We start from the raw sequence: 15,498 nt of genomic DNA, 5'->3' as shown, positions 1-15,498 counted from the left end.
ATAGCCAAAAGACAGCTATATTGTGGCTCTGTTCTGGGAGGGCATCCATAGAATTCCTCCTAGAACACCACCTGCGTGCTTTGGGCATGCTCTGTGATCAAGGTAAAGGGCCACGCACAGCAGCTCTTTACCATGTGACCGAAACGTGTTGGTTATCGGCTTTCCTTTCCCCACCCGCTGTTGCAACGAGAGGAAAGGAGAGCCAGTAACCAGCAAGTCTGACAGGGTGCATTTACACTGATAATGGGAGCACTGATCATCACCGGAAGTGGGGGCAAATACCTGGATTAGACGGGTATCTGCTCCCCCCTGCCTCCTGAAAGGTGCCAAATGTGACACTGGAGGGGGAAGGAACTGGATCAGCGGAAGTTCCGCTTTAAATAGAAAATGGATGACAAGCATTGTTAACTGCTACCCAAACCCCCCCCCCAATCGCATTTACTGCTACAGGGCAGCTGTGCAGGATCGTGTATGTATGTTCCTGCACTTCAGGTTATCGGGCCAAAGTGTGCAGCACGAGCTGATCAGAGGGCCCTGTTGATCATGCTGTACACAGGCAGAATGGTGATCTGCCTATGTAAACAAGGCAGATTGTCGTTCTGTCACTACAGAAAGCATGGCTGCTGTAAAGCAGGAACACCGATCCATGCTTTCCACTAGTAAAAGCACCTCCCCACTACACTGAAACACCAGCTAGTGGTGTTTCAGTGATGTTAACACCAGCTAGTGATGTTAACCCCTTTCCAGCCAGTGTCATTAATACAGTATTTTTTTTTAGCACTGATCGCTGTAAGAGTGTCACTGGTCCCCAAAGAGTGTCAGTGTTGTCTGATTTTGTCCGCAGCAATATCGCAGTCCCGCTATAAGTCACTAATCGCTGCCATTACTAGTAAAAAATAAATAAATGTCCCGTATAGCCAAACAGGAAGGAGGAAATCCCTGCAAATTAATGGAATTCATTGGGGACCCCCAGGTCACCAGAACTAGTGTCCCCATTGGAAGATTTCCGTTCTATTACTTTTCTGGGGACAACCCAAAATTTGGGATTTTCTTCACTTTTAGTGATAATGGTAAAAAGGACAAATAAAGAGGGATGATCTCCTTAACAGACAGCAGTAAAAACTGACAGGTGTTCTAATCCCTCTGCCCTCTATCCAAAACGAAAAGTTTTGCCTTTAGTTATACTTTAAAGGAGTTGTAAAGGTAGAAGGTTTTTTTATCTTAATGCATTCTATGCATTAAGATAAAAAGCCTATGTGTAGCAGTCTCCTCAGCACCCCCTAATACTTACCTGGGCCCCCTCTGTCCAGTGGCGTCTACGAGTCCCTCGGCTGTCCAGGACTCTCCCTCCTGATTGGCTGAGACACAGCAACGGTGCCATTAGCTCCTGTGGCTGTCACTCAAAGTCGGCCAATCAGAGGAGGGGTGGGTGGGGCCAAACAGCAGCTCCGTGTTTGAATGGACACAGAGTTGCAGCTCGGCTCAGGTGCCCCCATAGCAGGCTGCTTGCTGTGGGGGCACTCAACAGGAGGGAGGGGCCAGGAGCAGCGTAGAGTGACCTGCGAAGGATCCAGGCTGCCCTGTGCAAATCCAACTGCACATAGGAGGTAAGTATAACATGTTTGTTTGTGGGTTTTTTTTTTTTTTTGCTTTAAAAAGACCACTTTAAATAGAAAATGGCAAGCATTGTTAGTGTTCGTTACCCCAGCAATTAATATTCCTGATCTGTGCCTGCTGTACCGTGTTTTTGTATTATAAAGTATCCTGTTCTCTTTGTATTGCTTCTTTTCTTTGTGTGAAATCCCTGGTATTCCTCCCAGTCCCTCCGCTTTCCTATTAAAAACTGACCACACTAAGCAGGAGAACAGACCATGGTCAGTTCTCTAGTTATGCTGGGAAATCTGTATGCTCTCCTATAATCAGTCCTGTCCTGACACACCCCTGCTACACAGCCATTCACTGGGAAGATCAGTGTGCTGCTGCTTCTCCTCCCCCCAGCTCTTATGCAGCTGAGAACAGAGGGAATGTGATAACTTATAAGAGAGGGCAAAAAAGGTACTTATGTTTTTTTTATATCCATACACAAATGTTTTGCCTCATTTTTTTCATTCGTTATAAAACGAATGGGTCGTTTTATAAGGTGATCGTTTAAAATCACTGTAAAATCCTTCTCTGTAGGGACAGTTCACATTTCTATGTTGCCCTCTTGTAAAATCCCATGGTGCATTTTCCATAAGAATGCTATTGTCTCGTATAAAACAAAAAAAAATGTACAGAACACATGCAGCATGCCAATTTTTAAATACAATGAGTATTTTGAAAGCTTTTTTTTTTTTTATTATTTGTACTGTCTTGTGTTAACAATTGACCTTTTATTTTAGCTTTAGATGGTAAAGCACCACTTGCCACTGGGGAGGAAGAAGACGATGAAGTTCCTGGTAAGTTCTTGGCTCCTGCTATCACAAATGTTAATCTCAAGCATGTTTCTATAATTTTTTGAGTGCTTGGTGCTGGTTACATGGAATCGGTGATCAAGGGACTCAAAACTGTATTGTGAATGCCATTCAGCTCTCCACCCAACATGTAATTATATTGGAAATTCGGCAATAGTGATTTGTAGAGTGCAGTTTGATACTGGAGTTTTTAAAGCTGGCAGGTATAAAAAAATGGCTTTCTACATATTGATAATGTAGTTTGTTTTAAGGTGTATGTTGCCCTAAAATGTAGTATTTCTATTTCATGACTTCACTTGGTATCAGCCTCTTGTGGTCTGTGTAAAGCAAAGCTCAGATTGGGGAAGGATGGAGAAGCAGCACAGACAGTTCATGTCCTGACAAGGAGTGGTAGAGGAGATCATCGGTGTGGTGCTTCTCCTTCACTGTCAGTCACAGGCCAAGGACGGGAGACTTGTCTCAAGGCTGGCAGAACTGTATAAACTTCTGAGCTAGATGACAATATAAAACCACTCTAAAATGTTTATTTAAATTGGGTTTCAATTGGTTTGCCTGCCAGCTTTTTGTTCTTTTTACTAAGCTTATTCAGGAACTGCAGATAATCACTACTATAAGAGGTTAATCTATACCGTGAATTATTATTATTATTTTACCCAGAAGTTGGATATTCAGGGTATTTTAACGTAGTCAGAAATAAAGCTATTTGAAAGGGGGAGAATTTTATATTAAAGTAGTACTAATTTTTTATTTTTTGTCATGGATGTAGTAATTTTAAATATAATGCACTATACTGGTAAACTTTTGCATTAAATGTAATTGTAATGCCTTATATTACCTCCAGTTTATCAGCCTCTACCTTCTCTGGGTTCAGATGCTGATCTTTCTTGCACAGAGCCCTTAAAGTAATTGCAAACGTTGGATTTCTTTTTTTTTTTTTAAACAACAAACTTGTCATACTTGCCAGCTCTGTGTAATGGTTTTGCACAGAGTAGCACTGATTCTCCACTCCTGGAACCCCCTCCCCACAGTTAAGTATAAAGAGCCCCTATAGCAGGGATATGCAATTAGCGGACCTCCCAGCTGTTGCAAAACTACAAGTCCCATAATGCCTCTGGGTGTCATGCATGTGGCTGTCAGTCTTGCTGTGCCTCCATGGGACTTGTAGTTCTGCAACAGCTGGGGTCCGCTAATTGCATCTCCCTGCCCTCTAGCAATGATGGCAAACCTTGGTGCCCCAAATGTTTTGGAACTACATTTCCCATGATGCTAATGCACTCTGCAGTGTAGATGAGCATCATGGGAAATGTAGTTCCAAAACATCTGGAATGCCAAGGTAAAAAAAACTAATGTCTTTAGAATCGCTTGCTTCCTTCTCTTGCCCAGGACTACATGTCCCATGAGCATTGTCCCTCACACATTCACAAGTTCTGAGGCACTGACTGACATGTATGGACGGTGCACTGAGCTGTATGCGTGTTGCACTGTATTTTCTGATATGCATTCTGTATGCAGGCCAACTCATCGGCTGACCGACTAATTGATTATGCCCTAGTACTTGCCTGTTCTGAAGTCGGTCCGGTCACATGCTCTCTCGCGCACTGGCTTCAGTAAAGGGGAGAAATTGCAGACAACGGCTGCAGAACCTGTGTAATGACATCACCCATAGACTTACTAAGGGGCATTTTGTTATTGGCTGTCCCTTCTGTACACTGAAGCCATTTATTATTGTAGTAAGACCATGTAAAGCATTACACCAGAGATCAGCAGATCGCTGATGGCATGCAGGTCTCCTGCACACTGTCTGTGTATCTGCTTGTCCATACGTCCCGTACGGGTAAGACGATACTCGCTGACAGGAAGATTCCCCGGCGCTGTGTCAGTTCATTGAGAACTACAAGCCGACAACCGCTAAGGATGTTGGGGCTTGTAGTTCATTCAGACTCGCAGCTGTGTGTATAAATGATGTGGCAGCTAGTACAGGGAACTTTTCCCCATACTGCCACATTGAACGGGACAGCTGCAGCGCTGGGAACATGTTACATGTTCCACCCTAAAATCTAGTGGAACATGTAATACATTCCCAAATGTGAACTTGTCCTTTAATCATGTATAGCTAATCGCCTTCTCAATGGCACACAAAGCCATTTGACTTTTATCTGTGATCAGCTGTAGTCATTTTGATTAGCTCAGCATGAAAATGGCTTTCCTTTTCTAAATTTTTATCTTTTTTTTTTTTTTGCAGACCTGGTTGAGAACTTTGATGAAGCCTCAAAGAATGAAGCAGTCTAAACTGAAACCACTATGGAGCTTAATAATCTGAACGGAGCTGCTATTTTATATTGTGACTTATCTATTTGTGCTTTTTTTTTTTTTTTTGTTTTTGACCCGATGAGATTAAAGTTGAATTCCTTTTTAAGATGCCCAATATGTAGCAGCTCTCTTCAGTCACTTTCTGTGCAGACCTGTTGTGCCCATCCGAACTGAAGACCACTAGAAATAAAGATTGATCATGCGTAAAACTTTACTGAGCTGTGTGTTTTAGTGTTCTGTATAGTTGATGGGATTGGCTGATATCCCATTGAACACCATGGTTTATTTACTCTCTGCAAACATTTTTGAAGTTGGACATGGCATAATATTGACACTGCAGTTATTCCAACATCAATACAAGGGTATTGTGTATCATCTTGTTTCTTACAGAGATAAAGGCACAGCAAATAGTTACTGTTCTGTCAATATACATCAGTTTTGCTGTATGACACAACCTGCATATGAAAGCCCAATTGTATTTATTGACCTAAGCTAATGCCAAAAAATGGGTAAAGTGCAAGCTTCAATTTTGAAGGTATATGGGTTTTCATATAAAATCCTTAATTTAAAACTGAGCCTACTCGGGTGCTTGGACTGCAGTTAATGTGTGTGACAATCTGAAATGTACAAACATTAAGGACATCATACAAAGCTATAAATGCATTATGTAAATGAAATATTGTGTGATTTTTTTTTTTTTTTTTTTTTTTGAGTGTACTGCTTGGTGGAGCTGTAACACTGCATGCAGCATTGAACTTAGAAAAAGAAGCTTGACAATAACCCCATCCTCTCTGTGCATTTAAGAACACAAGAAGCTACTCCACATAATAATTTGATCCAGTAATGGAAATGCCTACATCTTATATTTTTTCATTAGAAATTTTAACTGTCTGGAACTGATACTAAGTTGAGGGACTGCATTAATGCCCATTTCAATCACCTGCACTGAACAGATTAGAAACGTACACTGTGATGGGCTGTGCTACAAAGAATAAAGATGATCACCTACTGTGTCATACTTACCTGCTATTGTACAGTGGTTTTGCACAAAGCAGCCAAAAACCTCCTGTTCTCTGGTCCCTTGCCAGCACTCGTGGCCCCTCCCTCCTGATGAGGAGAGTCCCAGACAGCCAAGTCTCTCGTGCAACTTCACTGGCTCCAGATGGGACTCGGGTACAGTGGGGGAGGGGAAGTAGTATTTGATCCCTCTGATTTTGTACTAACCAATGACCAGTCTATAATTTTTAGTGTTAGGTTTATTTTTAACAGTGAGACAGAATAACAAAAAAATCCAGAAAAACTCATTTTAAAAAAGTTTTATAAATTGATTTGCATTTTCGAGTGAAATAAGTATTTGACCCCTTTGCAAAATGACTTAGTACTTGGTGGCAAAACCCTTGACAATCAGAGGTCAGATATTTCTTGTAGTTGGCCACCAGGTTTGCACACATCTCAGGAGGGATTTTGTCCCACTCCTCTTTGCAGATCCTCTCTAAGTCATTAAGGTTTCGCGGCTGACGTTTGGTAACTCGAACCTTCAGCTCCCTTTACATATATTCTATGGGATTAAGGTCTGGAGACTGTCTAGGCCACTCCATGGCCTCAATCACTTTCTGCCAGGAGGGTGCACATGGACGTCCTCCCGTTTTTAGTGGTTATACTGGAATGATGCCTGCACCTACAGGTATCATCCCAGTATTGATCTTTTCAGTTGGCGATTCCCAATCTGGCAGAAGTGATCTGAGTGGCTAATTAGCCGCTCGATCACTTCTGCGGGTGGCGGAAGGAGGTCTCGCCCCCCCTACTGCCGCTGCCTCACCCGGGCTCTCCAATCCCATCAGAGGCCAGGGCGATGCAGATGTTGGCCCTGTACAGAGAGGGGAACAAATGTACCCCCCCCCCCTTTCTGTAACCCTGGAAAGGCTAGCAGTTTGTCGCTTCTGCCCCTTTTTGTTTAGCCGATCAGACCATTCTGTGTCTGATCGGCTACATGGGAGGCCAGAGGAGAGATTTGGATTCTAATAGACCCCAGATCTCTCCATAAAGAGGACCTGTCACGGCCCATGCTATCACAAAGTTTTTTTTTTTTGTTTTTTTTTATTATTTGGTGTGGGTCTGGCAATACATTACAGCCATGAGCAATTTTGATTTACTTTTTTGCATTGATACATGTCCCCTGGGGTAGTACCCGGGTCCCCAAACACTTTTTATGGCAATAACTTGCATATAAGCCTTTAAAATGAACACTTTTGACTTTTCACGTTTTGTGTCCCATAAACTTTAATTGTTTACACAAATTTTGGCTCATCCCTAGTGACTATGGTCCCAGCTGCCTTGAGATCATTGACCAGATTCTCTTGTGTAGTCCTGGGCTGATGCCTCATTGTTCTTATGATCGTTGAAAATCCACAAGGTGAGATCTTGCATGGAGCCCCAGCCCGAGGGAGATTGATAGAGATATTTTGTGTTTCTTCCATTTGCGAATAATCGCACTAACTGTTGTCACCCTGTCACCAAGCTGTTTGGCAATGGTCTTGTAGCCCATTCCTGCCTTGTGTAAGTCTACAAGCGTGTCCCTGACATCCTTGGACAGCTATTTGGTCTTGGACATGGTGGAGGGATTGGAATCTGATTGCTTCTGTGGACAGGTGTCTTTAATACAGGTAACAAGCTGAGATTAGGAGCACTCTCTTTTAAGAGTGCTCATAATCTCAGCTCGTTGCCTGTAGAGAAAAGACACCTGGGAGCCAGAAACCTTTCTGATAGGAGATCAAATACTTATTTCACTCTTTAAAAGGCAAATTTATAACTTTTTTTGAAATGTGTTTTTCTGGATATTTTTGTTATTTTGTCTCTCACTGTTGAAATAAACCTACCATTAAAATTATAGACTGATCATTTCTTTGTCAGAGGGCAAACATACAAAATCAGCATGGGGATCAAATACTTTTCCCCCTTTAAGTGTTAGGGGGACTAAAGGGGGGGGGAGCTGCACACAGAAGACTTTTATTTTATTGCATATAATGCCTTAAGATAATTCTTCTGCCTTTAAAAAAAAAAATAACACTTTAATACAGATGCTAGTGTATATATTGAAAATGGAAGATTATTGGTAATTTTATGTCATTACTGGCTTTCCTTTTAAATTGGGTGCATTGGCTTTTTTTTTTTTCTGAAAGGATAAACACTAAAAACATTTTTTTGTCCAGGTTATCTTCTACCATGCTGACATACCAAAGCTGACTTCTTCACATACCTGGCTGTGTAAAGTAGTTTGTGAAATATGTAAAAACCTTACATGTGTATCTGCCAGAAACCCACCTTTTGTCAAGTTTTTGATTTAGTAAGAATCTTTCATTCTCCTTGGCATGCAGGGCATGTGATAGGATTTCTATTCTCAAACCCTAGCTTTCGTTTTCCACACTTTATGTATTTAAGCCCAAGAACAAACATTTAGTACATTTCAGTGCAAGTCCTTACAGTTGGTTGCTTTTAGTGTTTTGGTCTTTTTAGGTTTCTTCTCTTGGGGAACAAAACACTTTCTACTTTCTGTGTGTATATTTATGTGAAAGGAAAGTAAATAAGATAATCGGCAAGTTTGAATGTGCTGTTAAGACCAGAGAGGGCATCTAGCCACATCCTGAGTGCAGCAGCCTATCTACCCCAGGTCAACCCTGAATTAACCGCAATATCATTTTATTGACCTTTTTAAATGTCAGAAAATTTGATGTCTTAGGCTAGAGCTACTCTGGCATTTAACTTTACTACTGAGTTATTTAACTAGTTGTCAATTGACAGAACACAAACCAATATGATCTTATTGTGATGACTTGGTTACTAGGGAATCCCTAGCCTAGAAGAAGTTTGGAGATGCTAAGCTATTTCAAACACAAAGCTGTAGTGCCTTATTTGCTCTGATTGGGTTTCCCCTAACAAGCATGACATCATTTTTAGTGTTTAACTTCTAGCTTTTTTTTTTTTTTTTTTTTTTTAACTTAAATATCACCTTCCTTAGCAGACGTTAGAGCTGCACGATTCTGGCTAAAATGAGAATCAGTTTTTTTGCCTAGAAGATAGATCACGATTCTCACGGCGTAACATCATCTTCCACATTAAAACAAAAAAAATTGAGCTAACTTTACTGTTTCGTTTTTTTTTTTTTTATTCATTGAAGTGTATTTTTTCCCAAAAAATTGCGTTTGAAAGACCGCTGGTCAAATGCAGTGTGACATAAAATATTGCAGCAATTGACATTTTATTCTCTAGGGTCTCTGCGGAAATATATATAATGTTTGGGGGTTCCAAGTAATTTTCTAGCAAAAAATATTGATTTTAACTTGGGAAACAAGTGTCAGAAAAAGATTTAGACTTTAAGTGGTTAAACTTCCTGCATTTACATGTTCTTTAAAAACTTGGCAGACTGCCTGGATTTTTTTTTTTTTTCCCACACAGAAGTTTATCCCTTTATAATTTATCCCTTTGATCTAAGAAGGAAGAGTTAGTTACAATGTTTCATGTTAAAACTTGGCAGACTGGATGTTTTCTTTTGACAGCTGAGTGAGCAGACAAGTCTCTCCACTTGTTATATGAAAGAATTGGCAAACTCTGCAATAGAGATCGTCAGAGGGGTTGATTCGAGATCACAATTTTTTTTAATGTTTAAAGCGGAGTTCCACACAAAAATGGAACTTCCGCTTTTCGGAACCCTCCCCCCCTCCGGTGTCACATTTGGCACCTTTCAGGGGGGAGGGGGTGCAGATATCTGTCTAAGACAGGTATTTGCACCCACTTCCGGCATAGACTCCCATGGGAGTCTATGCCTCTTCCCGTCCCCACCGCGCTGTCTGCTGGGAACACACAGCTCCCAGGAGAGAGCGGGGACCACTTGGGACGTGCAGCGTGACTCGCGCATGCGCAGTAGGGAACCGGGAAGTGAAGCCGCAACACTTCACTTCCTGATTCCCTCACCTAGGATGGTGGTGGCAGCTGCCGAGAACCGAGCGGGTTCTCGGCGTCGCCTGCCGACATCGCTGGACCCTGGGACAGGTAAGTGGCCATTTATTAAAAGTCAGCAGCTGCAGTATTTGTAGCTGCTGGCTTTTAATATTTTTTTTTTTTTTTTTTGGCGGTGTGGGTGGACCCCCGCTTTAATTGTGCAGCTCTAGCAGACGTCTGATAAAACTAAAAAAGAATCCTTTTTTATGATTGTAAAATGCCATATAGGGACAATGTGCACCTGCTCAAAGCATTAATTCCAAATCGCTGGAGTTGATACTAATATTTTATTTTACAGCATGAGTTATACAGTATTAACAGATTATATCAAGTTTGATATATAGAGATCAGCAGCAGAGCCTTAGAAAATGGCAAAAGCACTTGGTGCCCTGCATCCTCAGTCCTTTGTTAATATTACACTAAATAAAGTTTAAACTTCCCGCCATAATGTGCTTTTTTGACAAATGTCAAATGTTTCTTTAACCACTTAACAACCGGCCCATAGCCGAATGACGGCTGCAGGGCGGTTGCTTAACTCTGGGAGGACGTACTATGACGTCCTCCCGGATTTCCCCTCTCGCGCGCCCCCTGGGGCGCGCACCCGAGCACATCCGTGACCGCCGGGTCCAGAGGACCCGGCGCATCATGGATCCGGGAAAATGGCCGCTAATCGCGGCCGTTTACCATGTGATCGCGCCGTCAAATGATGGCGCGATCACATGTAAACAGACTGACGTCATCTGATGACGCCGGTTCCTCTCCTCCCCTCCTGTGTACCGATCGGTACACTGTGGAGGAGAGGGAGATGGATGGATGGATGGCTGCAGCGCTGCACAGAGACATCCAGCCACCCATTCATCCATGCTCAGCCATCCCTTCTGCTGTGCAATACTCTGCAATACCCCCATAATACTCTGCAAAGCCCACATTACTCTGCAAAGCCCACATTACTCTGCAATACCCCTACAATACTCTGCAATACCCCCACAATACTCTGCAAAGCCCTGCCATACCCCGCCATACTCCACCATACCCCGCCATACCCAGCCATGCTGAGCCATGCTCGGCTGTACTCGGCCTCTGTATGTGGCCAGGCTGTGGAAGTCTCACACATGTGGTATCGCCGTACTCAGGAGGAGCAGGAGAATCTATTTTGGGGTGTCATTTTTGCTATGTACATGCTATGTGTTAGAAATATTGTATAAATGGACAACTTTGTGTTAAAAAAAAAAATGCGTTTTAACCACTTCCCGCCCGCCGGCCGTCGTACAACATCCTTGACTTTGTGCGGGGATATCTGAATGATGCCTGCAGCTACAGGCATCATTCAGATATCAGCTTTTTCAGCCGGCGATTCCCTACACCATAAGAACGATCATAGCGGCTGTTCCACTGCTTGATCGTTCTTACGGGAGGCGAGAGGGGATGTCCCCCCCCCCCCGCGCTTCTACCGACGATCGAAGCCAGGATTGTTTTTTTTTTGTTTTTTTTTAAATTTCAGGCTTCCCAGCCTAGAGGTGAGATGTGGGGTCTTATTGACCCCATATCTTACTGTAAAGAGGACCTGTCATGCCATATTCCTATTACAAGGACGTTTACATTCCTTGTAATAGGAATAAAAGTGGTCAAAATTTTTTTTTTTTGGAAAAAAGCATCAAACTAAAATAAATAAAGTAAAATGAACAATAAAAAAAAAATAAAAAATTTAAAGCGCCCCTGTCCCTGTGTGCTCGCATGTAGAAGCGAACGCATACGTAAGTCCCGCCCACATATGAAAACGGTGTTCAAACCACACATGTGAGGTATCGCTGCGATCGGTAGAGCGAGAGCAATAATTTTGGCCCTAGACCTCCTCTGTAACTCAAAACATGTAACCAGTAAAAAATTTTAAAGCGTCGCCTATGGGGATTTTTGAGTAGCAAAGTTTGGCGCCATTCCACAAGCGCATGCAATTTTGAAGGGTGACATGTTGGGTATCTATTTACTCGGCGTAACTTCATCTTTCACATTATGCAAAAACATTGGGCTAACTTTACTGTTTTGGTTTTTGTAAAGCACAAAACAGTTTTTTTCCAAAAAAAAGCGTTAAAAAAATTGCTGCGCAAATACCATGCGAGATAAAAAGTTGCAACGACCGCCATTGTATTCTCTAGGGTCTTTGCTAAAAAAACATATATAATGTTTTGGGGTTCTATGTAATTTTCTAGCTAATAAATGATGATTTTTACATGTAGGAGAGAAATGTCAGAATTGGCCTGGGTGCTCCAGAACGCCTGAAGGTGCTCCGTGCATGTTGGGCCTCTGTATGTGGCCACGCTGTGTAAAAGTCTCACACATGTGGTATCGCTGTACTCGGGAGTAATAGCAGAATGTGTTTTGGGGTGTAATTTGTGGTATGCATATGCGGTCTGTGAGAAATAACCTGCTAATATGACAATTTTGTGGAAAAAAAAAAAAAGTAAAAAAAAAACCTTGATTTTGCAAAGAATTGTGGGAAAAAATGACAACTTCAAAAAACTCACCATGCATCTTTCTAAATACCTTGGAATGTCTTCTTTCCAAAAAGGGGTCATTTGGGGGGTATTTGTACTTTTCTGGCATGTTAGGGTCTCAAGAAATTAGATAGGCCGTCAGTACTTCAGGTGTGATCAATTTTCAGATATTCGCACCATAGCTTGTGGACTCTATAACTTTCACAAAGACCAAATAATATCCACCGATTTGGGTTATTTTTACCAAAGATATGTAGCGGTATAAATTTTGGCCAAAATATATGAAGAAAAATTACTAATTTGCAAAATATTATAACAGAAATGAAGAAAAATGTATTTTTTTACAGATTTTTCGGTCTTTTTTCTTTTACGGCGCAAAAAATAAAGAACCCAGCAAAAGAAAGCTCTATTTGTGTGAAAAAAAGGACAAAAATTTCATATAGATACAGTGTTGCATGACTGAGTAATTGTCATTCAAAATGTGAGAGCACCAAAAGCTGAAAATTGGTCTGGTTAGGAAGGGGGTTTAAGTGCCCAGTTGTCAAGTGGTTAACATTTGATTTTGGAATAAATATAATTTCCTGAACAAAAACCATATACAGGCGGTCCCCTAGTTACAAACATCTGACTCCTACTTACAAATGGAGGGAGACAACAGGAAGTGAGAGGAAATCTACCCCTAGGAGGGGAAATGCATTCCTGTAAAGAGTTATGGGTAAAAGGTGTCTAATACTCAGTACTACCTTATTTTGTATCCTCAATGATTTATGGACGTGGCTCATTTTTGGTGCACTTTCCTCTCTTTTTTTGTGTCTACACTGATGCTTTATCACCAAGGCTTGTTTCCACAACAAACCAAAATGTTCAAAATCCAATTGTCATTGTGACAGAAAGTGAGGTGAAATCTTCTTAACAGGGGCACAGACAGCAAAACAAACGTTATAGGGGTGCTAACCCTTCCCTATGCTATCCAAAAAGCTTAAAAATAGTTCTTTTGGCTGGAGCTACACTGTTCCGACTTACAGATTCAGCTTAAGAACAAACCTACAGACCCTATCTTGTTTGTAACCTGGGGACCGCCTGTACAGTGTTGGAAATTTGTTCGTTTGAGAAAAAATTTCCATTCTGTTTCTTTGAATTTTCTCATTAAGACAGTCAAAAACAAATGTTATGAACCCATTAACAACAGAAAATCGAGTGGCTGGAAACATTTTAGACACATTTCTAATACTGTATGGCCAGCTTAAATCTGGGTACGCACGGGACAAAAATTGCCCGAAAACAGTCAGTTCAGCAGAAACTGGCTGACTTTCGGCCTGTGTGTATAGCTGTCTGCCCTACAGAAGCTGGTCTTCCAACCGGCTTCTGTTGAGCAGGCGTACTGGAAGACCAGCATCCGATCAGCACTGGCAGCCAATGGCTGCAATTGTGTGTTTTGGCAGAGGGCTGTCTCCCTGTCAGAATACAATAGCATAGCTGGGGAGATCGCCGCACTAACATCACTTTTTATTTTTTACGTTCATGGATTGAATGAAAAAAAAAAAAACTGTGTATCCAGCTGAAGATGTAGCAAATACTCAAGTAAACGTTACCTTCAGTGAAAACCATGTACATTTAGGCAGATAAAGCTTTATGCAAGTCTGAATTACCTTTTTGTATTCTCTATTGATCCTTAAGGGGATTCACACTTGCAAATGGGGCCATCTGCAGTTAGCTGCAGGAGACCCAGCAGGGTCAGAGATAAGCCCCATTGGGAGATCTTTGTCCAGGGAGGATTTGAAGGTCATTTCTGAATGTGGCTTCCTGACCCCAGGTAATCACAGAGAACCCCTGCAGCTAATCGCAGACAGCTCCATTCATGAGTGATAATGGGCCTTAAAGAGTAACTCCACTTTCGTTGGGAAAAATTTCAAATAAAATAACAATTACCGTATGTAGTGTACACAGATGGTGTTCTTAGGGTCATAGTCAGTGTTTTTCTTCCACCAAACACGGCAAGTTGAGTTAATGCCAAAGAGCTAATTTTTGGTCTCATCTGACCACAGCACTTTCTCCCAATCCTTCTCTGAATCATTTAGATGTTCATTGGCATGACTGTACATGTGCCTTCTTGAGGAGGGGGACTCGCCCTGTTTGGAGGAAGAAAAATGCAGACTATGACCCTAAGAACACCATCCCTACAGTCAAGCACGGAGGTGGAAACATTATGGGGCTGTTTCTCTGCTAAAAGTACAGACCGATTTTGTCGCATTAAGGGGCCAATGGATGGGGCCATGTACTGTAAAATCTTGGATGGGAACCTTCTTCCCTCAGCCAGAACACTGAAGATGGGTCGTTGATGGGTCTTCCAGAATAACGACCCAAAACATACCTCCAAGGCAACAAAGGAGTGGCTCAAGAAGAAGCACATTAAGGTCATGGAGTGGCCTAGCCAGTCTCCAGACCTTAGTCCTATAGAATATGTATGGAGGGAGCAGAAACTTTGAGTTGACAAGCAACCTTAAGGATTTAGAGAAGATCTGTAAAAAAGAGTGAACTAAAATCCCTCCTGAGATGTGCGCAAACCTGGTCACCAACTACAAGAAACGCCTTACCTCTGCTTGCCAACAAGGGTTTCTCCACCAAGTACTAAGTCATGTTTTGCTTGGGGATCAAATACTTATTTTACTCACTAAACTGCAACTCAATTTATAACATTTTATGGTGGTTTTTTTCTGGATTTTTGGTTGATATTCTGTCTCTATAATTTAAAATACACCTATGATAAAAATGATAGACCCTAAGTGGGCAAACTTACAAAATCTGCAGGGGATCAAATTATTTCCCCCACTGTAGGTACATTGGGAAACATCTTTCCAGCGGTTTGCAAATCTGTGTATTCTTGACAAATTTTGAATAGGTAGATTGCCTTTATGTATGCATCTTGACACTCAATTTTTAATTTTCACGTTGTAAGAGAGTACTTAGTAATGCAGGTCCAAAATCCCACTGCCCTAGTACAAAACTGTTCTTAGTACTGGGCTATGTTTGGAGAAGCAATCATTGACCTCGTCTTCTCCCCATTGATTGGGGGTTGCAGATACCTTCCGTAGATTCTATTTAGGCTCAATATCATCTGCAGGATATTTCATCACTCCAATCTATACAGTCCTGGACAGTGTCATTGCAACGTGTTTTTGGAATACAGTCGCAGTCAGCAAAGAATACAGTGTTACATCTCCAGCCTTGACAAGCAGGGCAGTGTAGAG

The 15,498-nt window shown here is 41.8% G+C and overlaps 2 protein-coding genes across 4 annotated transcripts in view; one reads left to right on the top strand and one right to left on the bottom strand.

The window, feature by feature from the left end:
• The window catches only part of BTF3 (basic transcription factor 3), a 22,348-nt gene extending 17,371 nt beyond the window's left edge, over positions 1-4,977 (top strand). The window contains exons 5-6 of the mRNA XM_073624293.1: positions 2,382-2,438; positions 4,696-4,977. Of these exons, the coding sequence (XP_073480394.1) occupies positions 2,382-2,438; positions 4,696-4,742 (104 nt within the window). The 3' untranslated portion in view covers positions 4,743-4,977. The remainder of the gene's footprint in view (positions 1-2,381; positions 2,439-4,695) is intronic.
• LOC141134831 (low-density lipoprotein receptor class A domain-containing protein 1-like) overlaps positions 4,696-15,498 on the bottom strand; it is a 70,334-nt gene continuing 59,531 nt past the window's right edge. For all 3 annotated transcript variants that reach the window (XM_073624268.1, XM_073624276.1, XM_073624282.1), the window contains one exon: positions 4,696-15,498. In XM_073624268.1, the coding sequence (XP_073480369.1) occupies positions 15,362-15,498 (137 nt within the window). In that variant the 3' untranslated portion in view covers positions 4,696-15,361.

The sequence above is a fragment of the Aquarana catesbeiana genome, linkage group LG01, assembly GCF_042186555.1.
Source record: "Aquarana catesbeiana isolate 2022-GZ linkage group LG01, ASM4218655v1, whole genome shotgun sequence".
Classification (NCBI taxonomy): domain Eukaryota; kingdom Metazoa; phylum Chordata; class Amphibia; order Anura; family Ranidae; genus Aquarana; species Aquarana catesbeiana.
The sequence above is the reverse complement of the archived record's forward strand: the minus strand, read 5'-3'. Positions and strand labels throughout refer to the sequence as shown.